General features: G+C 35.1%; 1 protein-coding gene across 1 annotated transcript; it reads right to left on the reverse strand.

Moving 5' to 3' along the window:
* Positions 1–13806: 13806 nt before the first annotated feature.
* LOC124841779 (TORTIFOLIA1-like protein 3) lies at positions 13807–18396 on the reverse strand. Its single transcript, XM_047318114.2, has 5 exons — positions 17275–18396; positions 16827–16935; positions 16165–16718; positions 15538–15952; positions 13807–14343 (listed from the first exon to the last, which is right to left on the reverse strand). The coding sequence occupies exons 1-4, from the start codon at positions 18064–18066 to the stop codon at positions 15545–15547; spliced, it is 1863 nt and encodes a 620-aa protein (XP_047174070.1). The 5' UTR covers positions 18067–18396; the 3' UTR covers positions 13807–14343; positions 15538–15544.
* Between the last annotated feature and the right edge of the window lie 8304 nt (positions 18397–26700).

Below are 26700 nucleotides of genomic sequence, written 5' to 3' on the forward strand. Positions count from 1 at the left end.
TTTAGTAAAATACAGCATTAACATTGTGTTGCTCAGGAATACTTTACTTTAAGTGTATGATTATATTACAGTGATTGAGAAGATACAAATTGAATATAGTTTATTTATTGAAAAGTGTAGAGTGGAGAGTGGGATTCCTTTTTTTTTGCTATGTTAGAGCACATAACGTTTATGAGAAAAAAGAAGTTTTTGTGTGGTGTTTAATACGTGGCAATTGGTGGTCCGTTTTATCTGCTGTTATCCTGTGTTTTATCTTGTCTCTTTATGGAAACCTTTTTTTTCAGAATATTTCATGGATATATTTGTTTTCTTTTCGCCACCATAAAATAATATTATCTTCTGTTTTGGGCCCAACGTTGCTTTTATATGCAGTATAGCATTATGATCGATCTTCATTTTTTATACGGGTGGCAGTATCTTTTGAGCTAGGTTTCTTAATTTATTTTAATAGCATAACTTAATCACACATGCTAATTCAGTAAGAGTTCTTTAGTTTTTCCTAATCTTCCCCTGGCGCTTTTAACTTCAAATATTATTCATTGTGAATTCTGGTTATAGACAAGAAAAAAAAAGATTGAACCTATACAATAGCTTTAAAAATAGACCTTTCATATATTTATTTATAAGATGAACAGTACTAAAACATTTTTCTCTTAAACTAGTGCATAAGTAAGTTTGAGAGCTATATAAATAAGAATATTTTTAGGATATTTGGATTTTACTAAATATTCCAACTCACATAAAAAAATATATATTTATACAGTGTAAATCGATAAAGATTCTTAAAATAAAAATTGATATGAAAAAGAATCGGTTTTTTGAAAATTATACGAAATTAACTTTGTTATATGAAGATAATTTGGGTTTTGAGATATTGGGAAAAATAAATTTTAAGTGATTTTTCTAAAATGTATCAAAAGTTTACATGATAGGTGTAGAATATGAGTTAAATTCAACATATAAGTCTTCTAAAACTAGTAGAACAATGTCAATAAAGATACTTATGTGTAATTGATGAGATGATAAAATTATTTGAGATTCAAGTGAATATTTAAAATGTGTGATTTAAAAATGAATTTAATCTTCTAAATATTATAGCTTACCTATGTTCTGTGATTGTGGGTCCATCTATCAACGTTTTATATTGGTTGTTAGTTGTGTTTAGTTTGCTTCTGGTTATGTTAGATTTAGTTTGGTTAGTTTAGTTTTTGTCATTTTTCTCTACTTTTATATTTTTGCACCTGGAGTTGAGTTGTGTGTTGCAAATAGCATTTTGTATTTTTTATCCCTTCTTTAATAAAAGTCTATTTCTATTTTATTTTATTTTTGTATTTCTTTCACTGTGTCAATATGTTAAAACCATCTATATTGTATTTACACAAAACTAAATAGTGTAGGTAAAAGTTTTCAATAGTAAATGACTAAGAACACACACGTTTACGCGTATATATCCCAAGTCTATTGAGATAACATTGTTAGAGTTAATCACTCCATCTGAAATATTGTTGGCTTTGAAACCTGAAACTCCTATCATGATTTTTTTTCTTAAAAGATATCTTAGAGGGTTAAAGGATAAAATGTATTTAAATTGACTTTGACCTTGAGTCCTAAGCGATATGAAACTATTAAGTGTAATGGAGAAAATTCTTTAATCAAGGTATAAGAGGAATGAATGCTAACGAAAATAAGGATTTATCTTTGAAACCTGATTTTTGTCCCTATAAATGACATCAATGTTCTCACCCCAAGTTTGCTTAGATAACATTGTTAAAGTCAATCACCACATCCAAGGTATTACCGCTTTTGAACCTGAAACTCTTGTCATGATTTTATTCATAAAATGTCACTTAAAGAGTTGATAGAGAAAGATGTACTTAAATTTCTCTTAGGGTGTGTTCTCTTTTAGAGATATTCTGATTGTGAGAGAGTAGGAGACAGTGACTTAGTTTCTTGTTTAAAGGTTAAAACCATTTAGTTAGTTCCCTATTTATGTAGGTTTTTTCCAGTTCGATCCCCATTTTTCTAAAATTCCCAATCGAGTCCTAAATAATGTTAATTTGAATCAATTGGACCCTTGCCGTTAAATTGGCTTAACATGATAAAATTTTTTTGCTGAGGTTGGAAGTTGATGTGTAAATTTTTTTAAACCTGGCATTCTGAAACCTTTATACGCGGCATTTCATAAAATAAAAAATTAAAAATAGGGTTTCTAAAATCTAAACAAGAACAGGGCATCTCTCACCGCATAGACCTCACCTGAAGGGAAGTCAGCCCTGTAAACATTTCCCTGTCCTCCGACACCTATGAAATAAATAATGGTTCGTTTGGTTTAGAATAATTCTTTTTTTTAATAAAGCTATCTTCTATAATGAGATAGGTGAAGGAGAAGAAATACGTAAACTATCACCACCGTAAAAACTCATCCTTTACCAGTCTCTCAAGGTATTCAGAGATTGATCGGTCCAGAGGGAAATTCGAGAGTTGCTCTTTATTGTTCAACATAATAGCTGTGAATTTCTCGTGGCAGCAGATAAAAGCACTCAGGAGCTTCTGTATCCAATCAATTGAGAGCAATTCATCATCACTAGCCCTGAACAGGTCCTCAAAATGATCAGTAACCTGTTTTTGGAATGATTCAAGCTCTGAATCCCTAGTACTGGATCTGTGATTATCTTCCAAAGAATGAACTTGTTCATGCCTGAGACGATATATAAAGCGGCCGAAGGAAGAAATTTGTGGAGAAGGCCTGTGATTATTATCAGTAGAGGACATTGTCAAACGTCACAACTCTTCACAAAAATTCCCCTCCAAAAAAATAGTGGACAAACAGCTCAGATCACATAGAACCAATCAAACTCTGAGTTCCTCTTATCTTAGCCAAACACAAATTTTGTGTCTTGTTTTTTCTAGGTTGGTGTAATTCAAGAATGGCCATTGAAACAGAAGGGGAAGGACTTTATTTTCAGGTCCAAGCTTCCTGATATATACGTCCCCAAACACCTTCCCCTTCATGCCTACTGCCCCAAGTTCGTCTTTGCGTTTCTCGGGGCGTCTCATCGCGGTGCCGTGGCCATTGTGACCAACACCTTCTTCACCCCGGTGAATCTCCTTCAGGCCGCTATCAACGTCTCGTCCTCTACCATTTTTGAACCCTAACCACAGACCAGAGAGGCGAGGTCAAATCGCGAGCAAATTTTGTTCTCTCACAAGAATCGCAAAACGCAACAAACCTCCAATAGTGACTTCTTCGTAAATCGTCGTCGTTAGCAGCCATAACAATTTGCCATTGTTCGAATCATCTTCCTTAAGAACCACCTCCAAGAAACCTACGCACAACAAAACTCATAAATTTGACCACCAAACCCTAATTTTAAAATGTTTAATGTTATGAAATTCCACGTATAAACCTCTATGAAGACCACGTACTACAAACTTACCACGTCAAGGTGCCAGGTCATCAAAACTTAACCCTGTTAACCTAGTTTAACGGCAAGGGTCCAATTGATTCAAATTAGCACTATTTAGTACTCAATTGGGGTTTTTAAAAAAATGGGGATCGAATTGGGAAAAACCTACATAAATAGGGACAACTAAAGGGGTTTAACCTTATCCACATTGTTAAATAACATTGTTAGATAACAACTAAAGGGGTTTGCTTAGATAACATTGTTAAAGTCAATCACCACATCCAAGGTATTACCACTTTGGAACCTAAAACTCTTATCATGATTTTATTCATAAAATGTCACTCAAAGAGTAGATAGAGAAAGATGTATTTAAATTTCTCTTAGGGCGTGTTCTCTTTTAGAGATATTCTGATTGTGAGAGAGTAGGAGACAGTGACTTAGTTGCTTGTTTAAACTTATTTGTATATGTTTAAGGGAAAGGAATTGAGTGATGTGAGAAAGAGATGATCTTCACATAGGTGAAAGTATTTGAGAGTGAAGAGAACTCCTAAAATAAGGTAGTTTACTGAAAGGCCATACGCCTTTGATACAAATCAATTAATAAAAGTCGCATATAAATTTTAGGGTTAAATATGTTTTTAGTCCCTAAACTATCAAGCGAATTTGTTTTTAGTCCATCTTTCAAAGTAAGGTACATTTTAGTCCTCCTCCTAAAGGAAACATTAATTTTTGGTCCTCCAAAACTAACAGCCTTAAAAATAAGGTGAGGTGGCTAACGGTGGTGTGTCAGGTCATTTTTTCTTTTCTGACATTGAGTCAATCTTTGACTGCTTCTCTCCTTCCCCCTTCCTCCATCTCTTTCCTTGCTTCTTCTACTACATTTCTTTTTCCAACACCATCTTCATGTTCAATTTCATCTTCTTCCAGGTCTGGTATTCCTTCTTCTTCTCTAACCTGCCTGAGTCTTTTGTATTCACCATCCATTGCAGCATGATCAATACTTTTTGCAGGATAGCCATAGCTGTCCAAAGACGAAATGGGGTTCCAAAAGAAATCCCATTGGGAAGCTTGCGGTGAAGAGGGAGGGATAGTAGGCCTATTATTGGGAGAATAGGCAAAAATTAAGGGATTCACCGGTGAGGATTGCATGTTGAAAAATCCATCAAAGCCATATTGCTGCATTGGAGGATAATATGTCTCAACACGTACCATTTCCGGAGATTAAGGCCTTTCCTCAATTGAAATTGCTGGGTTACCACCAGGTCTAAGATAATTCACTTTCAAAGTAGAGTTTGGTCTGATCCTAAACTCAATAGCTCCTGTTGCTGCGAAGGGTTTTGCTGATATAGGAATGAATCACGTGCCACTTTTCTTCTTCACAGGTGTGAAAGGTGGGGTGATGGCATTGTCCAATGAGAACTCGCGATGTTCATCACCTTCAATGTAACCACGAAGTGCTGCTAAAACTCTTTGTATAGATTCTATGTATGTTATGTGTCCAGTGGCCAACCGAGTCCTTTACTCAAAGTAAAGTACCAGATGTAGTTAAGGGAGCTTAGAGATCAATAACTGTGGTTAAGCCAAAATTTACTTGCATGTCTCCTGATACGAAAAAATTAAATTATGGGAAAGATGGAATTCAGAGTTTATCAGCTCAATCCAGATTGAAAATACAAAAGCATAAACCACAATTAAGATCTACAATTTCTGGGCGGATGGATGGAAGAGTTTTAGGAAAGATCTTGAAGATTCCTTCGGAGTCTGCTAGCTCCATGGCGTCATGCTCGGGCGACGCGTATGCGAGTCGTGGCCATGAAAGACAGCGTGTTGGTTGTCGATCTCTCCTAGATAGACGCTCGGACGACGTTGTCGCTTCGGAGCTAACGCCGGATGGGCGGATGGATGGAAGAGTTTTGTGATCTTTGAGAAGAGTTTTGTGATACGACGACACGATAGGAAGAATGGAAGAAGGAGGGCGAGATGTTGGGCATGAAGAAGAGTGGAAGAATGAGGGAGAGAAGCTGGGCATGAAGATGCAGAGATGGAGGAAGAGGGAGGCACAACGTTAGAAAAGAAGAAAAGAAAAAATGACCTGGCACACCAGCATTAGCCACCTCACCTTCTTTTTAACGCCATTGGTTTTGGAGGACGAAAAATTATGGTTTCCTTAAGGAGGAGGACTAAAATGTACCTTACTTTGAAAGATGAACTAAAATCAAATTCGCTTTATAGTTTAGGGACTAAGAACATATTTAACCCTAAATTTTATTTATCATTATAATATTTCTAAGTTAAATATACTCAATATAAGCTAATTGTAATGAAAGTTATGGATGTAATTGTTATTAAAATATAATTAGTATTCAATAATATTATAGTATAATCAAATCAAATTGATTGTGTAATGTATGACCGCCTGGTTAGCTATTGACCAAATGATCTACGATAGGAGCACACTAGAGCTCGAATCAGTCAACCGCTCGATCAGACTCCAAGGGTGGCTAGAGGTGTTATTTGAGTCCCTAGCCCATGAGTTAATCCTGACCCTTTCTAAAATCAAGCCCCATTTTTTTAGCCCACTGATAATGACATATTTTATCATGATTCCAATAATGAATTAAGAGAAAATGTTAACCATTCCTTAACTTTTTACCTTGTAAATCCTAGTTTTTTTTTAGTTTGTTAAGTGGTTGCACCTTAAGCTCTAATGAGATATTTTGATCACTAATCCCTGCTTTTATGTGTTTAAAGTAGTTGGAAGAAGTTTATGCATCAAATGAAGGCACTAGAGACCAAAGAAAGCAAGAAAAACAACAAAAATGAAGAACCAGAATTCTGCTGAAGTTAGCCCGGGCGCCCCTGGCTTATGGGGGCTTGAGCGCCAGTGCATCATGACTGTCGCGCGCTTGAGCCCCCCTTCTTTTGGGGGTTGAGCGCCAACTTTGCTGACATGGCAGATTTGCCCTATTTAACTCAGAGGCATGAAGAACATGACATCTTTTGACACCTAGACACATTTTCTCTTATTTGGAGCACTTTAAGGTGAGCTAGGAGTTGTGGAAACAATCCATCTTCTTCCTTGGGTCTTCTTCCTTCTTCCATTTCCACCATTATTGTAAGCTCAAACTCTCCATTCATGGAGAGCTAGTTTCATTATTGTTGGGGATTGATGTAGCCACTGAACTCTTATGTAAACTACTATGTTTTGAATGAATATATGTCTCTTTCATTGATTGTTAGTGTTTAATTCGTTTTCTTAACGCTTGTTGTGAAGTTGCTACCCATGACATGATTTTAGGGTTTGCTTAATATTGGGAAATGTTGGGTAAATCTGGACTTGGATTAAACACCTAAAAGAAATAGTATCTAGGGATAGAACTAAGACCTTTGGTTGTCTTAAATATCAATTCTTAATGCGAAAATAATTGTTAGGTCTTCCAAGGGATTGGAACCTAATAAAGAAGTCTAGGCTCTCTCTACCAAGGGATTAGGTTTGAATAATTTAGTAGATTGACATTGGCATAATAATGAAGAGGAAGTGATTTTCTATACATAAGAGTGAATTAGGTGAAATCATACCCCAACAATACCATTCCATATCATTTCAAACCTTCTCATTTCCAAGTGTTTGAGTATCAAATATCACTTTTATCATTTATGTTGCATGTTTACTTTAATTGCACTAAAACCCAAATTATGAAGCATTCTTTAGTCTAAGTTAGTGAGAAATTATACGATTGTGTTGTGACACGAGTCTATTGGGAAACGATATCCGATCTTACCGGTTTTATTACTTGAAACAATTTGGTATACTTGCCAAAGTCTCAACACCCACTTAATATGAGACTTTTGAAAAACCTCAACCCCCAAAGCTCCACATAAAGTGGGTTGGGATAGGGTTAAGATGGGCTAGCCCCAAACTAAATTAATTCATTTTAATACATTTTTAATTATTTCTTTTATTTGCTTTGCAAGTTCAATAATTTTCAAATTTTGCAAGATATTTTACTAATATTTTTTTTAATTAAATACAAATATATAAATATTGATTTTATAAAAAATTATTCAAAATATTTTTTTAATTGTAATTATATTTTAAATATATAGTTTCATTATTTTGAAAAGTTAAAAATATAATATATATATATATATATATATATATATATTGAGTTTGTTTAGGTTTAAATAAAATAACTTTTTATTAATATCTTTTTTCTTTCGATATAAATATATAAATGTTGGTGTTATAAAAACCTATTTAAAATGATTTTCTAATTGTAATCATATCTTAGATATATAATTTTATTATTTTGAAAAGTTTAAAACATAATATATGCTGAGTTTGTTTAAAGTTAAAAGTAAAGTAATTTTTTACTAATATTCTTTTTCTTAAAATATAAATATATAAATATTCATTTTATGAAAAGTTATTCAAAATAATTGTTAATGAATATCCTATTTTAAATAAATAATTTCATTGTTTTGAAAATTTGAAAATATAAATATATGTTGAATTTATTTAAACTTAAAAATAAGATAATTTTGAAAGAAAAATGTTCAAAATAAGTTATTTTTTATAATTCTAGAAATTACTTGTATTTGAAAATTGTTAAGAAGTTTATAGGTATCAGCGAGTTGTGTAGCGGAATAAAAAATCGACTTAAAGAGCAGAAAGCGTGTTATGGTCAATAAGCAAATTTTAAAATTTTGATTTTTTTATAGAACTTTTATCAAACAGTTGGTATGCTAAAAGTGCAGAGAGTGTAGGGTTCAACAAAATCAACAGAGAAATTTTATCCTGGTTCGAATCAAAAGATTCTACGTCCAGTCGTTAATCACTATAAATAGTGATTAACCTTTTTCACTAAAAATATTGTTGTACAAATTACAAGATAATCAAATGAGCAAAGAATAGAAAACACCTTCCTTCGACAAACAAACGGAAGAACCTTCCTTCGACAAACAAATGGAAGAACTTGCCTTGGCCAACTTGAAGAGAATCGCTCCGACCTTAGACACACTAAGCGCGAGCTTCTCCTATTCACAAGACTTGACAAAAGGCAACACTATCATTTGAGAACTTCCTTAGACAAACTGTATTCTCAAATGGCATACATCAATTTTCACTCATAGAGAGTTCCCCTTAGGCACAAAGCTCTAATACTCTCAAATGAAAATTTACTTTCTAAGAGCTGTGGAAAATACTATTTATAACCCAAGGTTCAGAAAATGAAAAGACAACTCTCAACTGCCAAATACAATCTATTATCATAAGTGATAATCAATTATTTGTGTTCGGGTTTTCAAAAAGTGATAATCGATTATCCTGAGTGATAATCGATTATATTTGCGCAACCTGGACAATATTAAATCAGATAGTGATAATCGATTATTTTGCGTGAGCAACTCTTTTCCAAATAGGCTCGTGATAATCAATTGTTATACCAAATAATTGATTATCTGCGCAAAGACTCTCTAAATAGGAAAACTTCTAAGTGTTCTGACATCAACAAAGTAATTCCTACACAATTAATTCTACAAAAGGCTTTTAAATAAATACAACAAAAGTCTTCATGTTCTTCATCTTGTAGCATCATCAAAACCATAATATCTTCAAGACACCAATTCTCCTCATTAGTAACAATCTCCCCCTTTTTGATGATGATAAAAAATCTCTTGTTTAAAAGCATTTCTAATTTTCTGCATAAATTTCATACTTACAAACATATAAACATGTTAGTAATAATTGCACTAGTTTAGAAGTTTTTCCCCCCTTTTGATCATAAGCAAAAAGATCATTAATAAAGACTCCCCTCAAATGGTTCTCCCCCTTCGCAACACCAATTTCTCCCAAACCCTATCCTCTCTCTGATTCTCCACCGACACCTCCGCCTTCACCCACCACTCGGTTAGGCTCCCAGAGGATCTATCCAAAAAACTGATTGTCCTCTTGTGCGAGTCTTCAGCCGAAGGCGGCGTCTGCCACATTTACTTAGTCGGAACCTGTCATGTCTCTAAGGTATTGATTCTTGTCGTTCGGAATCAGGTTTTAAGTTTCGTTTTGCTGCACATTATCACTATGTTCAATGAGAACAAATAATGATGGATTCTTTTATTTTATTGTGTTTTGTAATTGTTTCTATTGGAATTGTTATTGCCATTTTCTAAGACACGAAACGCGTAAAAGGGTCGATGTATCTCAGGCCAAATTGCTTAAAAATCGTTCCTTTCCTAGTGAGAGAAGAGAGAGAACAGTGCATGGTCCAAGGAACAATGTTAGGTCTGTGAGGCTGGTTCAATGCAGAGACCAAACGGTAACGAAGGATCTAGGTCCGTTGTGGGTCGAAACCCATATGTGACAAAAACTAACCAGTGCCCGGTAAGGGTAATAACAATCACGGCGGGAAACGACTACCGGAGCAAGGAGAATGGGTTTCGTGATTGAGCAGCAACGGTGGTGGGTGGTGGCTGGAGAAGAGGTCGTCGCGGCCGGTGGGGCGATTCTGGGAGGGTTTTCGGTGGCCGTAGAAGAAGTAAAACTTGTTGGGTTTGTTTAGTTGAGGAACCTGTGGAGGCATTTTAAGGATTGGTTTAGTCATTTGGGTAAGGAAAAATATAAAAATTTAACACATCAACGTGGAATTGTTGATTGTACAACATATCACTCATTCAATTTAATACACAATGCCACACTATGTAAAAAAAATATAGCTCAGCACAGTTAGACGCTGTCAATGAAAACTTAACGGAAATGACTTAATTGACTCAATTTTACAAGTATATAGACTCAATTGAGACAGAAAAAAAAACGATGATCCACTTGAGATTCACCAACAAATATGAGGACCAACCGAGTTTAAACCTAATTTTTGTAATGATAGAAGTTTCTTAGTTGTATTTTGTTATAGAAATGATTGTATGAGAAATAAAAGTGTGGGGTTACAAACTGGGGCTTTAAGTTCATGAGTGAGGTAAACAATATATAAAGACAAATAACACCGAGAATTTGCCATTATTTTTGTATGAACCAGCTTACACTGTTGGCTTAAAGAGACATGCAGCTGGTAAATTGCAATGCTGAATGATAAAAGAATTATTGGTCATTCTGGATTTTAGCACATTAAAAAACATATATATACTTTGAAATTTACAAAAACAATTACCCACAAAAGTTTTCTTTGAATTTTGGATAACTGATTCGTTAAAGTACTCTTTCATCTAAGCACATTTTCTACGAATATATAAAATGTATTTTTCGGAAAAACTTCACAGAAAGACTTGTTGATTTTGAAATCTAGAAGAAACTTTTTATCCAGAAAAGTATGCCGAACGAATCTAATTTCCTGAAAAAGAATCTGCACACAGAATAGTCTATTAGTAGTATATTTTTTTATAGTGTACAAATTTGACAAATTTATAATCATTCAACTATATGATATTATTTTATAATTATGTATGTTAAAATTCAGATCATTTAAACATATATTATTTTAAGTTTTGAGATAAATCTAAATCTGAACAGTTTTCAAGTCGAACTCATTTCAAATATTATACATTAATTTATAGCTTCCAGAAATGTTTAAACAAAAAATAGATGAACATAAGTAAATGTTAATTGAAGTATTAAAAAAATGGTTAGAGATGTCCAATAAAGAAAAATTCAAAATATATAAATGAATACAAACTTAATCTTGGATATTAATTTTATAAGATTGAATTAAATTTAAAAGTTTATTTTAAAATAAAATGTTAGTAGATGATTGGAAAATGTTGTAAGTGTGTGGAGGAATGGCTTTATAAGCACTATGATGTTTTGATGAGAAGGAAGAGTATATGTTTATATAGTTATATCTCTTTTGATGAAGTGGGAAATGATGAGTGATTAATGTATTAGTGGCTTAGTGGTAGGGAACTATTGGGAATGGAAGATGATCCATAGATAAGCCTTTATAGGTTCATTATTCAATCCGTCACAATTCTTGACTTCAACCAGGATATTTATTCCTATATATATATATATATTCAATGCTTTCATAATTCTTAAGAAAATTATACCTAATACTTTTGTAATAATATTATTCGCATAGAAATTTCCTCCACTTTGTCAATCACTAATTTTAGTAAAAAATTATACCTAATACTTTCTCATGAATCTAAATATTATCTATCAACATCAAAATAATCTCAATGATTAAAGATGTTATTTGTCATTGATATCTAATGATTTGTTTAATTTCTGATAGCATAATTGGTTGATTATCCTTGCAAAGAATTGTGATGTGACATGGGCGTGATTGGTGAGAAATGAGAATCATGCATGTTGATGTTAATGGATGATTCACATTGAATTACAGAGTATCTTCTCTCAAGCTTCGTTAGCCACACTCAATATATATTTTTTATTAATTCTAATCAAATCATATGCTAACATAGCACACTCTCTTCTATCTTTTAAAAAGTTGATAAATCTCAAAGCTAAAGCCCTTTCTTAATGCCAAAGGAAAGGACGTATATTGCAAATATCATTCTTAAATCATATACATTTCTTACTTAAACATGTTTTTTTTTTTGTTGATCAAAATTTATAATGGAAATATAGGAATCCAAGAGAGAAAAAGTTACCCATCAATGAGGAGCAATAGGAATCCCAAAGGTTAAAATATTTGAGGAGTTAAAAAAACAATCTTTTTCTTTTCATCTAAATATTTTTAATCACCCAATTATTCGTCTTACATTCTTAACAAACTTATTCATTCAATAGTTCACTTTAAAATGGGCTTTAGGGAATGTCAAATATACAAGACAGTTAGTTGCACCATTATAATTTCTTCCTCCTGCATTGTTCCAAATTATACAATTTGGAATATAAATTTTATATTTCAGAATATATTTTTTATTTTTGTATTTTGAAATATTAAAAATAAAAAAATTATATTCCAGAACACAATTTGAAATATAAAAAATTGTATTTTAGATTGTATATTTTAAAATAAAAAATAAAAATATATTCTAAATTATATTTTGAATTATACAATCTAAAATACATTTTTTATTTTGTGTTATGAGATGTATAACTTAGAATTCAAAGTTTAATATTTTAAATTGTTTATTGTGAAATATCAAAATTTATGGAGATGAAGGTTGAGATTATGAAATTCTAAAGGTGCAGAAAGAAATGAAAAATATATAATCACTAAAATCCCTTATGAAATTAAAGGCCTGCTAATGAACATGATCTAGTATCCAACACGAATGAATTCCGGGAGTTGGCTCCCTCCACCACCAAGTATCACTTCCTCCACCTTCCCATTCCCTTGTTGCTCTCGGTAATATTTAATTTGTTTTTATTTTTTTACCCAACAATCATCTACTTTTGTTAATGTCCCTATATCAATGCACCTCCACAACACTCCACTGATTCCATTGAATGAAATTCCTTTGGATTTTTTTTCCCTCTAAATGTGATGGTGTAGTAGGGTGGGATATTATGGTGTGTTTAGTTGGAGATAGCATTTATTGAAGTAGATTCTCTAGTAATTAGAAGAAGTAGCAAAAATGCTTTGGAATGGTGAAAAAAAAAAGGTGCAAGAAGGTTCTTGTAGTTGAAGGTGATCCGTGTTCTTCACAGGTTTTTTGAATATATAAACCTATCACTATAAACGGATGTGGGTTCGCTGGAGAAGAATGTAGGTATTAAACGGATGTCAATATCCGTAAACGGATATCAACATCTGTTCAAGACCAAACGCACACCTACCAAACATAGAAAACATAGAAAACGCACAGGCAGCAGACATGTGCACAGTAGACGCACACACAAAGCACCACCACCGCAGCAGCACCATCGCACAACTAGGAGATCGAAACGAAGAAGAAAGAACGAATGAAATGAAAACTAGTATGGAGAAAAAGGATTGGAAAAAACCAGAACGGGAGAAAAAAAGGAATTTGGAAGAATCGAATGTGAGGAGGAGAAAAGTTTGAAAGTGAGAGTTTGTTGAGAGGGGGGAGGAGGTGAATTTTTTGTAGTTTTAAAATATACATAACATTTTATAATTTTTAAATGAATGTTAATCTGCATCATATTTTTAATAAATGACTGTTCTCTTCCTTATGTTTTCAATTAAGTAATATTCATGTCTTATTTTATTTATTTTTGTAATTCTTTTCTTATAATTTTTATATTTTAAAGCTTTATTTTTTTTTATTTAAATTGTAATCAATATATCGATTTAATAATAACTAATTAAAATGTCCCAAATGGGTGAAAAAAACCATACCTTACATTAGATCAACACGATCAGCCTTCTGACAGACTTGGATATAATGCTAAGTTTGTTAAAAAAACCTTTAATACGAAAAAAAAAGTAAAAAAATAAAATAAAATAAAAGAAAATTATTGTACTCCTCGATCACTTTATAAACTTAATTAACATTGATGAATACAAAAAGTTCTTAACATCATAAACCAAATAATAAGTTAGACATTATAAAAGCTTTTAGAAAAACGAACTTGTAAATTAACCTAACTACTTAGTAACTAATAAATTTAAGAAAACGGTGTAGTTATGAAGCTTAAGTTGCTTACCTTCAAAAGCAAAAAATGAAGTCAATTCTGTTAACATTCTCCCTCATCAGTTTTACATGTCCGGGTTGAAGTTCATACTTGTAGTTTTTGCATCTTTAACCCGTTTGACGTGTGATTTATTATAGTCTTTCAAACGTATTTGGAAACACAAAGTAGCCTGTGACATTGTTCCTCCTATGTATTCACTCTCCACTGAAAATAGTAATACTCATTTCAATATGTTCCTGCCCTATAATCATCGTGCCATTCCAAATGAAATTTCTGAACAAGACGAAGAACGCATGATAGCCACCTTCTCCTTCCAAGAAAGTACTGTACTACTGGGTATTTTCCGTATATGATATTTTCCTGACATAAAAATATATATACTCATTACATCATTAACATACCTCTCTTGGGCAAGGATTTTTCCATCAGCAGGTTGATAATCAGAAGATCAAACTTACATCTACCAGAAAGTAAGAAAAGCGAAAGAATACATATTTAGATGCCAAAAGCAAACGGTTTGAACATTAACCAGTGTCACCAATTTCAAAGATTGCAATATTTTTTGGTGAATTCAAAAATTGGAAGTTGATGAGTTGAACCATAAATTGATTTAAATATTGTTATTGATAGTTTCCTATTTACATGTAGATTCAAATATTATAGGTATTATTAAAATACCTGATGATATGAGGGAGAATTTGTAGATTAGATTCAAATAAGAGATTAGATGGTAACTGGTTAAACAAGAAATCCAGAATTGACCAGAAAGATGGTTAAATAGCCGATTATATGAAGATAAATTAGACATAAATTCTCTTCCTAATATTGAATGATTTGAAGCATAACATTCATGAGAAGGAAAGAATCCCTTATAAGAGATCCATATACATATCCCGTGAAATGCTTTTTCTTAATTACCAAGCATGTGACTATAGGAGACATGAATTATGATTCTTTCCAATACCAAGCCATAGAGATTGTCTAGTATATGGAGGTATATATTGGTACACGAAGCATGCAAACCTACTTTTTAAGTAGTTTCTTCTCGAAAGGAAAGAAATCCCACTGAGTTTTTGTTAATCTGAGGTTTAGTGATGAAGCCCCCATCATCACATACCCTAAATCTGTAGCTTGTTTACTTAGTTTCAGCATTCCTGCCATTTTATGGCGAATGACAAGTAGTTATGGTGTGCCACTTGACAAAGAGAATCAAGAAGATGTATATTGGCGATTCCTCTAAATTTGGCATCTCAGTTCTAAAGGAAGTAACTAGACCTTCACAAGATGTTCAGACCCAAGGATAGCGGGAGGGTGATTGTACATTGAGGAAATGATATAGCTGTACATTGAGAAAAATGAAAGTTCCCTGCAAACATCTTGTAATCTTATTTTAATAGTAAATTTGACTTTTTCATCCATGGACCCAAGTGTGTTGGCCAAATTGTGATGGATTAATAAAATTTATGCAAAAGCATACGAGGAAGGGATCTAGCATTTCTTAACACCCACGCATTGTCAATGGTGACTACAAACTATTGAATTTAGAAAGCTAACCTGCTTTTCAAGCTAGCTCTGATCTTGCAGAGCCCGAAATTTCCCTTGAATTAATTTTAATCTCTGCCAGGGGATTTGTGATGAAGCTTCCATCACCACGGACCCTAAACCTGTGGCTTGCCGTACTAGATTCTGTGTTCCTATTATCTCTGTAATTACTGGAAGCTAGTAATGGAGTGCTACCAGTTCTAGAGAACCGGTTGGATGAATACCTGATCTGTGTTTTCTTCCAGAATTTGGAGCTTAAAAATTCGGCACCAGGTAGCAGACAGCATGTATTCTTGGGAGCATCAGATTTAGTTATCCTTCCACTAGTTACAGCCAAATCATAAGATATATCATCCAATGCCAACTCGAGGCCATGCACACGAGTCTCTAAAGAACGCATTCCATTTTCAGAGCTCCCAATGAATTTCTGTAAAAATATGGTGGATATTGTCAGACATGCTCGTCCTTCAACACATTCTACATATACATATACATTCAAAAAAAGGAGAAATTTTAAAACACGGCATGGATAATAACCAGTAAGCATTTTTTTTTCCAATAAAATTGCAAACTTCAGTTGACCTGAACAGATCTAAAAACTTTGCTAGTGGGAAAGTGCTTTTAAGCATATGAACAAACCTGTAGAAGATCAAACAGATTTGACTGCTGCTTCTCAATTTGAACTAACTGGGCACGAATAGAAGATAATTCCTCACTCTCTTTATCATTCCTAGGAAGATCCTTCGCTACATTACAGGCAAGATCTGAGTCTTGATTCTCTTCTGAACAAGGAACCACACGAGATCCAGCTTTCGACCCACCAAATTTATGCATCTTGTCATCAGAATTTTTCTCAAATAGAGCCCGTTTTGTTTCTGACTTGAAAAATCTGCTTTTATCCTTTTTGCTGCTTTCCAATACATTTTCATCCCTCGGCTGACATTCACCATGATCAGGAAGATTTGACACAGCAATTCTAACATCCCAATGGTTATGGTTCAGTTTCTGCAAAACACCCGAATTCATCCGGTCACCACTTAAGGCACTCAACCTTTTAGCGTTTCTGGCAAGAGATCTATCCGGTGGAGTTGATTTGCTAATTGGGCTTGATTTCTTCCTCAACTTACTCATAACAGAACCCGGACTACATGAATTTTGAGAGACAGGAGGATAGCGCCCATCACTTGCATTCTCTGAATCAAAAAGACAGCCCAAAATCAGAAACGCACGACAAAAACAATAATGGCCAAGAAAATCTACAAATGATCTTTTAGACAAATGACCTACATCAACCACAATACCTTTAGCAGAAGACTGAGAATGAGGAGGTGGAGAGAACTCATCCGAGACATCAGGAATCTGCTTCCACGCCTCCAACATCTGATTCACAACTTCCCGAACCAACTTTACCTGCACACAAACAACACAAGAACTCAATTTACTTTCAAACAACATTCCAGAACTCACAACATCATGACATGATCAGAACAAACGCGTGTGCTCACGATTTCAGTAACCGCAACACAAACACAACTTCAATTTTTTTTAAGAGACAACAAACATCTTCACAGATGACAATCTGAGCGAGCCGAATAAGATCACTAGGATCACTGATTAAACTGAAACAATGTCGCGCTAGCTTATCCACATGATTGGCGCTAAACACAGCTTCAATTTAAAACCTCCTTTCAAATTACCATAAATAGACAAAGAACAAACGAGGAAAATATTGAAAATCTTCAAATGAACCTTATCAAATCGCCGATCCTCGAGCGCTCTGAAACATCCACCCTTGAACTCCGACAAGAGGTCCCTCTCTGCGACGGCGAGTCTCCTCAACGCCTCCGCCGCGCCCTTCCTCGTGGCCCAGTCCATGCTGCCAAGCGCCTCCACAAGGCAGGGAACCAAATTCCTCAAGGAGCTGCGACTCGACGCCCCGCCCGCCTCCACAACACTTCCGACGAGCGCCAGCAGCGCGGGTTTGGCCCTGAACACCTTACTTTTGAGGAGCTTCTCAAACCTCGGAAGCAGCCTGGCAAGCCTGGCGGGGTCCGGATCCGGAGCCCCGTCGACGGCGGAGGCGAGACAGAGCGCGGCGGTTGCCTGCGAGTTGGGGTCCTGCTCTGTGAAGAGCGCCTCCGCCAGCGGCTTCAGGAAGGAGGAGAACGGCTGCCGAGTGACACGCGCCGACAGCGCGCCGACAGAGTCGACGCAGGCGGCCCGCACGGAGGAGTCGGGATCGCGGAGGCGGCGCACGAGGTTGGTTAGGATTCTGGAGAGGAAAGGCGAGAGCGCGTCGCCGTGCGCGTGGGAGAGCGTTGCCACGATGTGCACACATTGTTTGCGGACAGGGGTTTTGTCGGAGGCGTCGGTGGAGTGAATGCAGGAGAGGAAGACGGGAACAGAGTGCGGGTCCAGGCTACGAGCGATGGACTCGAGTTCGGTGGCTCCTGCAGCCTGTGTATCGCGGTCCGAGAGCTTCGTCAAGCACGTGAGGACCCTCTGCTTTGTGTTCTGCGTTTGCTTTGTGGCGTGAGCCATTGTTGAATCTTGTGTTCAACTTGTGGCCAGAATTGGATGAGGAACGGCGGCGATTATTCGGTTTCCGGCCACATTGCCGGAGCGCCGGTGACGGTTGGTTTCGCGGTATGGACGCACATTCAATGTGACCACGCCTTCTTGGCTTTTTAACTGTCAGGGGGGAAATAATAATGCAGGGAATGGGAACGGCGTTTCTTCACTGTTTCCGCCGCTAAAGCGACCGTTAAAATGATACGGGGAAAATAAATAAAAATGTTAAAATGTAAAAGTTATAGTAATTGGTAAGATATTCAACGTGACTTTAATTAAGTTTTGACTTTAATAGGTAAAATTATGGAAGATGTTGAATGAAGATGAGCTTTTCTGAAGTTTGTAAATGTTTCTTAACAGCTAACACTGACGAAGAACGCTTAAGGCATTTGAGAAGAATCAAACTCTTTAAATTTGAAATAAATTCAACTTAAGTGTTCACCCTTACGTTATCCTATTTTTGAAAAGGAACATACTTGAAGAATTGAGTTTCATCTGTTGAAAGAAAGATATTTAAAAGTAAACTGAGTTCATTTATTTTATTTCTAGTTTTAAATTTTATATTTTTAACTTAGTTAGTATAGCAATTAGTAATTATTTCAATACTAGATAACTATCCGATAATATAAAAAATTGTACTTAACATACAAAATGTGAAGCTAGAAACTTTACGGTATTATTTTTTATAATTTTTTAAAAAAAGTAATAAATCATTGACAATTCAAAAGTCAATTTAAGTTCTGGAGAAAATTCAATCTACATATTATCACAATTAATATATAAATAACAAAGATAAATAAAATATCTGTCATCATTTTTTGTAGACAAGTTGTTTCATGTACTAAAAAAGAAATTAAAGATTTATACCACTTAATGTCAATTTTGTTAAATTTGAATTTGATTTATTTAATTAATTAAATTTTCTTTTATTCATGAGAAAGAATATTATTTGTGTTCATAATTTTCTAAAATAATGTTTATTGTTACTATGGGTCATTTCCGATCGAACGGTAAAGGTGTAGGAAAATATCTATCTCATTTTGAGCTCATATACTATCGATCGGTTAAGACGACACATGACTCTAAGAAACCGAACGGTCAACGTGTAGGAAAGATCCTCTCAGTCATTCGGTCTCGACAAACGTTGAGCAGAGTTAATGCAGAAATAACGGCTACTGTTAAACACTTAAGGTTTGCATTAATGACCATTAAGAGGTAAATTAATTGGTCAGATTCCTTTAAACTCTATAGATAAGGGTTTAGGTTCGAGGTAAACTCACGTTTTACTCACTACTAAATTATTAAAGGCCTACAGAGAAAATTTCTGACTTGAGCGTCAAAGTGTCTTCTGTAAGTCGCCCCCCTTTCGGTGTTTGGATAATTGGAGCTTGGAGAGGCAGGACGCTCGGCAGCGCAAGGAGGACGCTCGACAGCGACAGGAGGACGTTCGGCGGAGTTCCTCGTCCCATTTCAGTAGAAACATTTTGGCGCCCACCTTGGGGTCAAGGATTTTCGAAGACACCCTAGCAAGACCATAAGGATGGCTCAAGATCCAGCGGCGTTTATACAGGAGATGGAGAGGAGGATGAAAGCCATGCAAACTGAAATTGAAAGACTAAGGGCCGAGCGGGAGCATGACGCGGGGCGGAGAGTCCCGCCCAGTCAAAGGTCGGCTGCACCCACTCGGATGCCTATAAGGGAAAACAGTTTCCGGATGAGTCCTGCCCGTCTGGTTCATGCCGCTCGGGCTAGGGCACTCCATCCCTTTACAACTGCAGTCATGGAAGAGCAAATGCCGGAAATGGCGCTCCTAGTTCTAGAAAGGGATGATAGATCGGGGGACTGAAGGAGCACCTGAGGCCATCTGCTGATGCCATGGCAATTTATTCATCCCATGAAAGGGTTTTGTGCAGGGTTTTTTCCCTATTGATTAAACGGGAAGCTTTAGAATGGTTTCACTCTCTTCGTCCTGGGACTGTTGATAGTTTAGCGACTTTGAGGCGCCTGTTTGAACGACAGTTCGCTTCCAATAAGACGCAAGACCTTACCTACATGGACCTTACTAAAATATAACAGGGAAAAGATGAAGACCTAAAGGACTTCATGGGCCGGTTCAATCGGACCGCACGGCAGGTGAAGGGTGTTGGCAAGAAGTTCATCATCAGCACCCTGTCAACAACCTTAAGGTCGTGCTCCTTTGCGGATAGCTTATTTGCTTGACCACCTTCAACCATGGGAGAAGTGCAGGACATGGTCGCTGCGTTCATTCGAATTAGGGAGATGCGGGCTATCCAAAAAAGGCAGCACGAAGAGAATGATTCACCCTTGGCTGGCCGGGAGCGAAAGGAGGGAAAGCGATCGTGCACGCGGAACCGAACGAAATAGTTGTGGACCGAATGGCATAATTATGGCAAGAATAGAGCTAAGCTTTCTATTTGCTTTTTTCCAGTTTAAAAATTGTGATGTAATTTGCAAATATGATATTACTATCAAATGATTTCCATCGAAATTTTGAGCAAGTTATATCAATCGTTCGACCAAAGGAAACGGTTCTAAAAAGAACTTCAATCAACCGTCCGGCTCAAAGAAAGGGTTCTAAAAATAACTAAGAAAAATCTTATCAATCACTCACATTGGCATCTTCGACCTAGGGAAGGTTTCAAGTGAACTCCTAGTGTCGAACGAACAGTGAGGAACGTTCCATGTGAACTCTCACCTTGATCTTAGGACACACTCCTAGTGAACTTCTAAGATCTAATTCGAACGGTGAGGAACGCTCCTCGTGAACTCTCACCTTGATCTTCGGGCACGCTCCTAGTGAACTCCTAAGATCTAAACCGAACGGTGAGGAACGCTCCTCGTGAACTCTCACCTTGATCTTAGGGCACGCTCCTAGTGAACTCCTAAGATCTAAACCGAACGGTGAGGAACGCTCTTCGTGAACTCTCCCCCTGATCTTAGGGCACGCTCCTAGTGGACTCCTAAGATCTAAACCGAACGGTGAGGAACGCTCTTCGTGAACTCTCCCCCTGATCTTAGGGCATGCTCCTAGTGAACTCCTAAGATCTAAACCGAACGGTGAGGAACACTCCTCGTGAACTCTCACCCTGATCTTAGGGCACGCTCCTAGTGAACTCCTAAGATCTAAATCAAACAGTGAGGAACACTTCTCGTGAAATCTCACCTTGATCTTAGGGCACGCTCCTAGTGAACTCCTAAGATCTCCACTGATCGGTGATGAACGCTCATCGTGAACTCTCCCCCTGATTTTAGGGCATGCTCCTAGTGAATTCCTAAGATCTAAACCGAACGGTGAGGAACGTTCCTCGTGAACTCTCACCTTGATCTTAGGGCATGCTCCTAGAGAACTCCTAAGATCTAAACCGAACGGTGAGGAACGCTCCTCGTGAACTCTCACTCTAATATCAGGGCACGCTTATACTGAAATCCTAAGATCTAAACTGAACGATGAGGAACGCTACTCGTAAACTCTCACCCTGATCTTAGGGCTTGCTCCTAGTGAACTCCTAAGATCTAAACCGAACGGTGAGGAACGCTCCTCGTGAACTCTCACCCTGATCTTAGGGCACGCTCCTAGTAAACTCCTAAGATCTAAACTGAACGGTGAGGAATGCTCCTCGTGAACTCTCACCTTGATCTTAGGGCATGATCCAAGTGAACTCCTAAGATCTAAACAACTCGGTTATGAGCGCTTCCGTAACTCTCACCCGGGCATCTTCGATCTTGGGCAAACTCATAGATCCCCCGCTCAGTATGGAACTTTTCCGTAGTGCTCACCCGAGCGTCTTCGATCTAGGAAATGTTCAAACTCCTAGATCCCCCATTCAGTGAGCAATGCTTCCGTGGCTCTCGCCTTAGCATTTTTTACCTAGGGAACTCCTAGTGTAAAAAACCGCTCGATCGGTAAGGAACGCATGCTACTGTACGAATCATCATGACCCTTGAAAACTCGAGTAAAATCTTGTGTCGATAGGTGTAACTTGACAAACCCAACGCAATATAAAATATTTTGCTAGGGCTTGGGGGGCTTATGTTACTATGGGGCTCATTTCCGGCCGAACGATAAAGGTGCAGGGGAGCCTCTACCTCACTTGGAGCTCATATACGATCGGTTAGAACGACACACGACCCTAAGGAACCAAACAGTCAACATGCAGGAAAGATCCTCTCAGCCGTTCGGTCCCGACAACCGTTGAGCAAAGATAATGCAGAAATAAATGTGATAACGGCTAAAGTTAAACAATTAAGGTTTGCATTAATGACCATTAAGAGGTAAATTAATTGGTCAGATTCCTTTAAACTCTATAAATAAGGGTTTAGGTTCGAGGTAAACTCACGTTTTACTCACTACTAAATTATTAAAGGCCTACAGAGAAAATTTCTGACTTGAGTGTCAGAGTGTCTTCTGCAGGTCACCCCCTTTCGGTGTTCGGATAATTGAAGCTTGGAGAGGCAGGACACTCGGCAGTGCAAGGAGGACGCTCGACAGCGACAGGAGGACGTTCGACGGAGTTCCTCGTCCCATTTCAGCAGAAACATTTATCATCTTGTATTTGTCTCACGACACTTATCTCTTTTAGTGGACAAAATCTCATGATCTTTTAGATAGCATTCTTTATTTAAGAAAGTGTTTAACTAAGAGTAATTATGCCTAAATAATACTTATGTTCAGTCAAAAGTGGTTGTGTACAACAAATATTTAATCTTAGTTAGGAGTGGTTGTGTTTTAAAACATAGTTGATCTTAGCCAATAATAATTGTTTTTAAAACAATACTTTGTGGTTAAGTCCAAATAATACTTCATGTTTAGCAAGTAGTGACTTTGTTCAAATAATACATGGTGGTTAACTAGAAGTACCTTAGTTTAAAAATAATAGTTGCTTTATATATCGTAATATAAGTATGTTGTAGAACCTTCATTGTCTTGATTAAGAACTAAAGATAGTTTGGGTTGTTAGACAAACCAATATATACCTTGCGTAAATTTGTGTCAATTTTAACCTTTGTTATTAATCTATAACTAATCTAACAAGGAGCCTTTTGTGAAAATGTTCTTTTTGAAAAGTACTTTTTGCATATATCTCGTTAAAGTTGCATTTGATGAGCTTTTGTGAAAATGTGTTTGTTTAGTATAAACTTCAGTTTGTTAAACTCTATTAGACAAATACGGGCAAAAAAGAATCCAAAATTCTTAAATACATTATTCGACCATTCATTTTTTCGTTCTTTTCTCATATTAAAATAAAAACAATTAACTATAAAATATACACTACAAAAAAATTATTAAATATCAATCAAATTTAAAGATATAAAATAATTATTCAGTATTGACTAGACATCATTTTATAAACTAAAAATTATTAATATGTAAAATAATATTCCTTATTAATAACAAAATATATAATTGGTTTGTGATTTAAGTCTAATTGAATGATTTAGTTGAAATTTTGAATTAATATTAAGAATATAACAAAACCTATAAAATCCTTTTAAAATGCAAAACATTTTTTTAAGGAATAAAAAATCTCGTTGTTTTAGAAAAACAGGAATGCATATCTTCTCTTCTCCAACTCTTTCTCTCTACAGCCTTACTCTTTTGCCTCAGTTTTCTCACTCAAAATTTCATCTTCTTCGTGATCAAAGGTTGGGGTTGTATTCGTTGCAGAAAACTCTTCAAGTCTAACCGAACAAAATCTCCACTTAGGTAAGTAAACAATTTCGTTCTCCTTCGACGTCCAATTTGTTTTTGGCTTTGCAAGCGATCCTTATTGATAACATGTGCTCCTAAAGTCTTTGTTTTCGTTCTTTGTTAATCGGTGGTCCTTTTTGGTTTGATTTTTTTTTACGTTGTCTCTAGGTTGAGTTTAAGCTTTAGTGAGTCGAAAGGTCTGTGTGAGTGTCGTCAATTTGTTTTGAGGTTGTTCTTAAGGTGAAGGAAGCTAACTTAACTAATTTCTTATGAAATTTTGTTTTGACGTGTTAAAAGATAAGTCGTATTCTAAATTTGAAATTGCATGCTTAGTCTACTTAAAAGGTTGGTTTTCACTTAAATTAGGTTGAATGTGAAATCTATTAAATTAGGTTGAATGCAAAATTTATTAAATTAATTTGAATTACTTGAAATCTATTTTCACTTAAATTATTTATGAATCTGTACAAAATAATGATTAATGTGAATTAAGTTTGTGAAAAGCTTAAAATTGATTGATGAGTTGTTGAAAATGCGTTTGTGAGATTTGAATTAGGTAATAGGACACTGGTTGAGCTAAGGAACACGAAACTTATAATAATTGATGTTTAAACAATGAGAATTGGCTCAAAAAGTGTCAAATTACTCGAATCAAACTCAAAATGCAAAGTCTTAGTTTTCTGATACCACTAGGTGCCGTTGTAGTGCCATTGAGCACCATTTAGACAATGACGACTAACTTAGGGGCATTGGGCACCACTTTTGGACTGTTAGACACACTTAAATACGTGGGTTTCAGGGATTTGTAGCGTTGGGCACCACTTTTCCAACGTTGGGTGTCACCCTGATTTTTTGGTCTACATCATCTTGGAAAAAATGGGATTTTCGCTTCGTTAACCGTTAAATCGAGTTGAAGTTTTGACAAGTCCTAAACACATGAATATTACTTTTACCAGTGAGATCTTTTGATTAGAAAAGTTAGTTTCTTATGTTTGTCCTATTTTAGGTTTCTTTTTTGTGAAAACCATTTCTTATTTGTGGTTTTAGTTTGATATTAGAATAAGAGAAGGTATATGGTTGTTTATAGAATTTTTGATTGATTCATTGATGAATATGCATGTGTATAATGATATATGAAACTGTTATGATGATGAACTTGTAAATGAATATGAGCATGTATGGAATTATATGATAATTATAATTGATCACGAACATGATATTACTTAGTATGGATGAATACAAATATAATTGATTGTTTAGTGTTTAAAATTTGACGGAATCATGTTTGTAGATGAAAGTATAAGTTTGACGTAATTCAAAGAACCTTGTTAAGAGATTATATGGTGGCATTTATTTAACGTATGCATTTATGTAAGGACTTTGGAGGTTTATCTTAATATTTTAATACTCATTAAAGACTCGTGTAGAATAGAATGAGTTATGTAGTGAGAGGAACAAGAAATCTTGTCATTAAAAACAATCCTAAGATTCTTATGGTTAAATAGACTAATCTTGTATCATCTCTCTAGTTTGCTAATTTTTTATTGTAAATTGTTTAATATCTTTTATTGAAACAAACTTTTACAAATTTCTTTAGTTTTTTTAATAATTTTATGAATTAAGAAAAACAATGCAATCAATTAGGAGTTGGAGCTTACTAAACATAGAAAAAGCAATAAATACACAATTAATTAAGAACAAAATTAATAATAAATCATAAAATAAGAACCCACTTATTTTGTAAACAATTGGAAAGGGTAAAATTGCATGTAATATGAGATGGAAGTGGAATATATATTTCTGAACCAATATTTAAAAGTAAATTGGTTAATTGTTATTTTATAAACCTAAAGCAAAGGTGAGTGCGATTAGTGATCCGATCATGTGGAACTCATTTTGGCTATATTTGTAACTGAAATTTATAGCTGCATAATACTAAGTGAGGTGAATTAGCGTTTTTAAATTTTTAATTAATTAATAAACTTTAGAAAAAAATTATAACACTCTATTAAATAGATAAGAATGTAAGATAACACAGTAGATAACTCAAGAAAATATAAGAATTTAATATTAAAAGAGGAAAGAAGAAAATACCGATTGTTTTTTAATTTGACTTTTCTCCTATATAAGTCCATTTTCAATATTAAGGTATTTTATTATATTAAGAGTTAAATTAATATCACACTTTCATATTAAATAATACAATGACTCAACTGGCGCATGTTTCTTAGAAACATATCATGAAAACTATACAACTATATAAAAACTTACTAAAAGAACACCAAACATAAATAAACTTTTGAAAAATAAATTTAAATAACAAAAGACATGGAAACACATCAATAATTATTCTACAAAGAGAAAAACCAAGAATTAATATATGTTAGAAATTAATTGTATATTTTTTTTCTTATAAAGGGGAAAAGGAGAATAGAATTTTCTTTTTAAATGATAGAATGATTAATGATGATATGTAATGAGTGACATTCAGACGTAACATTGAATTAAAAGGTCACGTGACCAGGACATTACAATGCAAAAGTTACAGTGCTCACAGATTTACTACACACTTTGCTTTTCTTGTGACAAAGCTCTATGTTTGTCGGCACCAACTCTAAAACTATTAATTGCTTCAATTCAAGTCTTCAAAAGATGTTAACAGGACAAATAATCAGGACTAATTTATATTTCAATCAAGATTAATTATTCTAAGAAATGTTTTTGAAAGTCTAATTAAAAAGATATACTAATTGTAAATAGTAGCATCCCTGAACTGTAATAGTAATTAGTGGGTATAAGGTTGTTGTTCTGGGTAAGTGGGATTTGGCATTGATTAGGGTCCATCAATATCCTTTATTAGCATAAGCATTGTGATTAGTAGTTATGATGATGGT

The sequence above is a fragment of the Vigna umbellata genome, chromosome 2 (genome assembly GCF_029865625.1).
Source record: "Vigna umbellata cultivar VRB3 chromosome 2, Vumbellata_1.0, whole genome shotgun sequence".
NCBI lineage: Eukaryota > Viridiplantae > Streptophyta > Magnoliopsida > Fabales > Fabaceae > Vigna > Vigna umbellata.

Coding starts and splice junctions, on each gene's coding strand:
- LOC124841779 (XM_047318114.2), bottom strand. CDS start 18,066: ATGGCTCACGCCACAAAGCAAACGCAGAACACAAAGCAGAGGGTCCTC. Junction 16,936..17,274: donor AGGATCGGCGATTTGATAAG/GTTCATTTGAAG, acceptor GTTTGTGTGCAG/GTAAAGTTGGTTCGGGAAGT. Junction 16,719..16,826: donor TTCTCAGTCTTCTGCTAAAG/GTATTGTGGTTG, acceptor TTTTTGATTCAG/AGAATGCAAGTGATGGGCGC.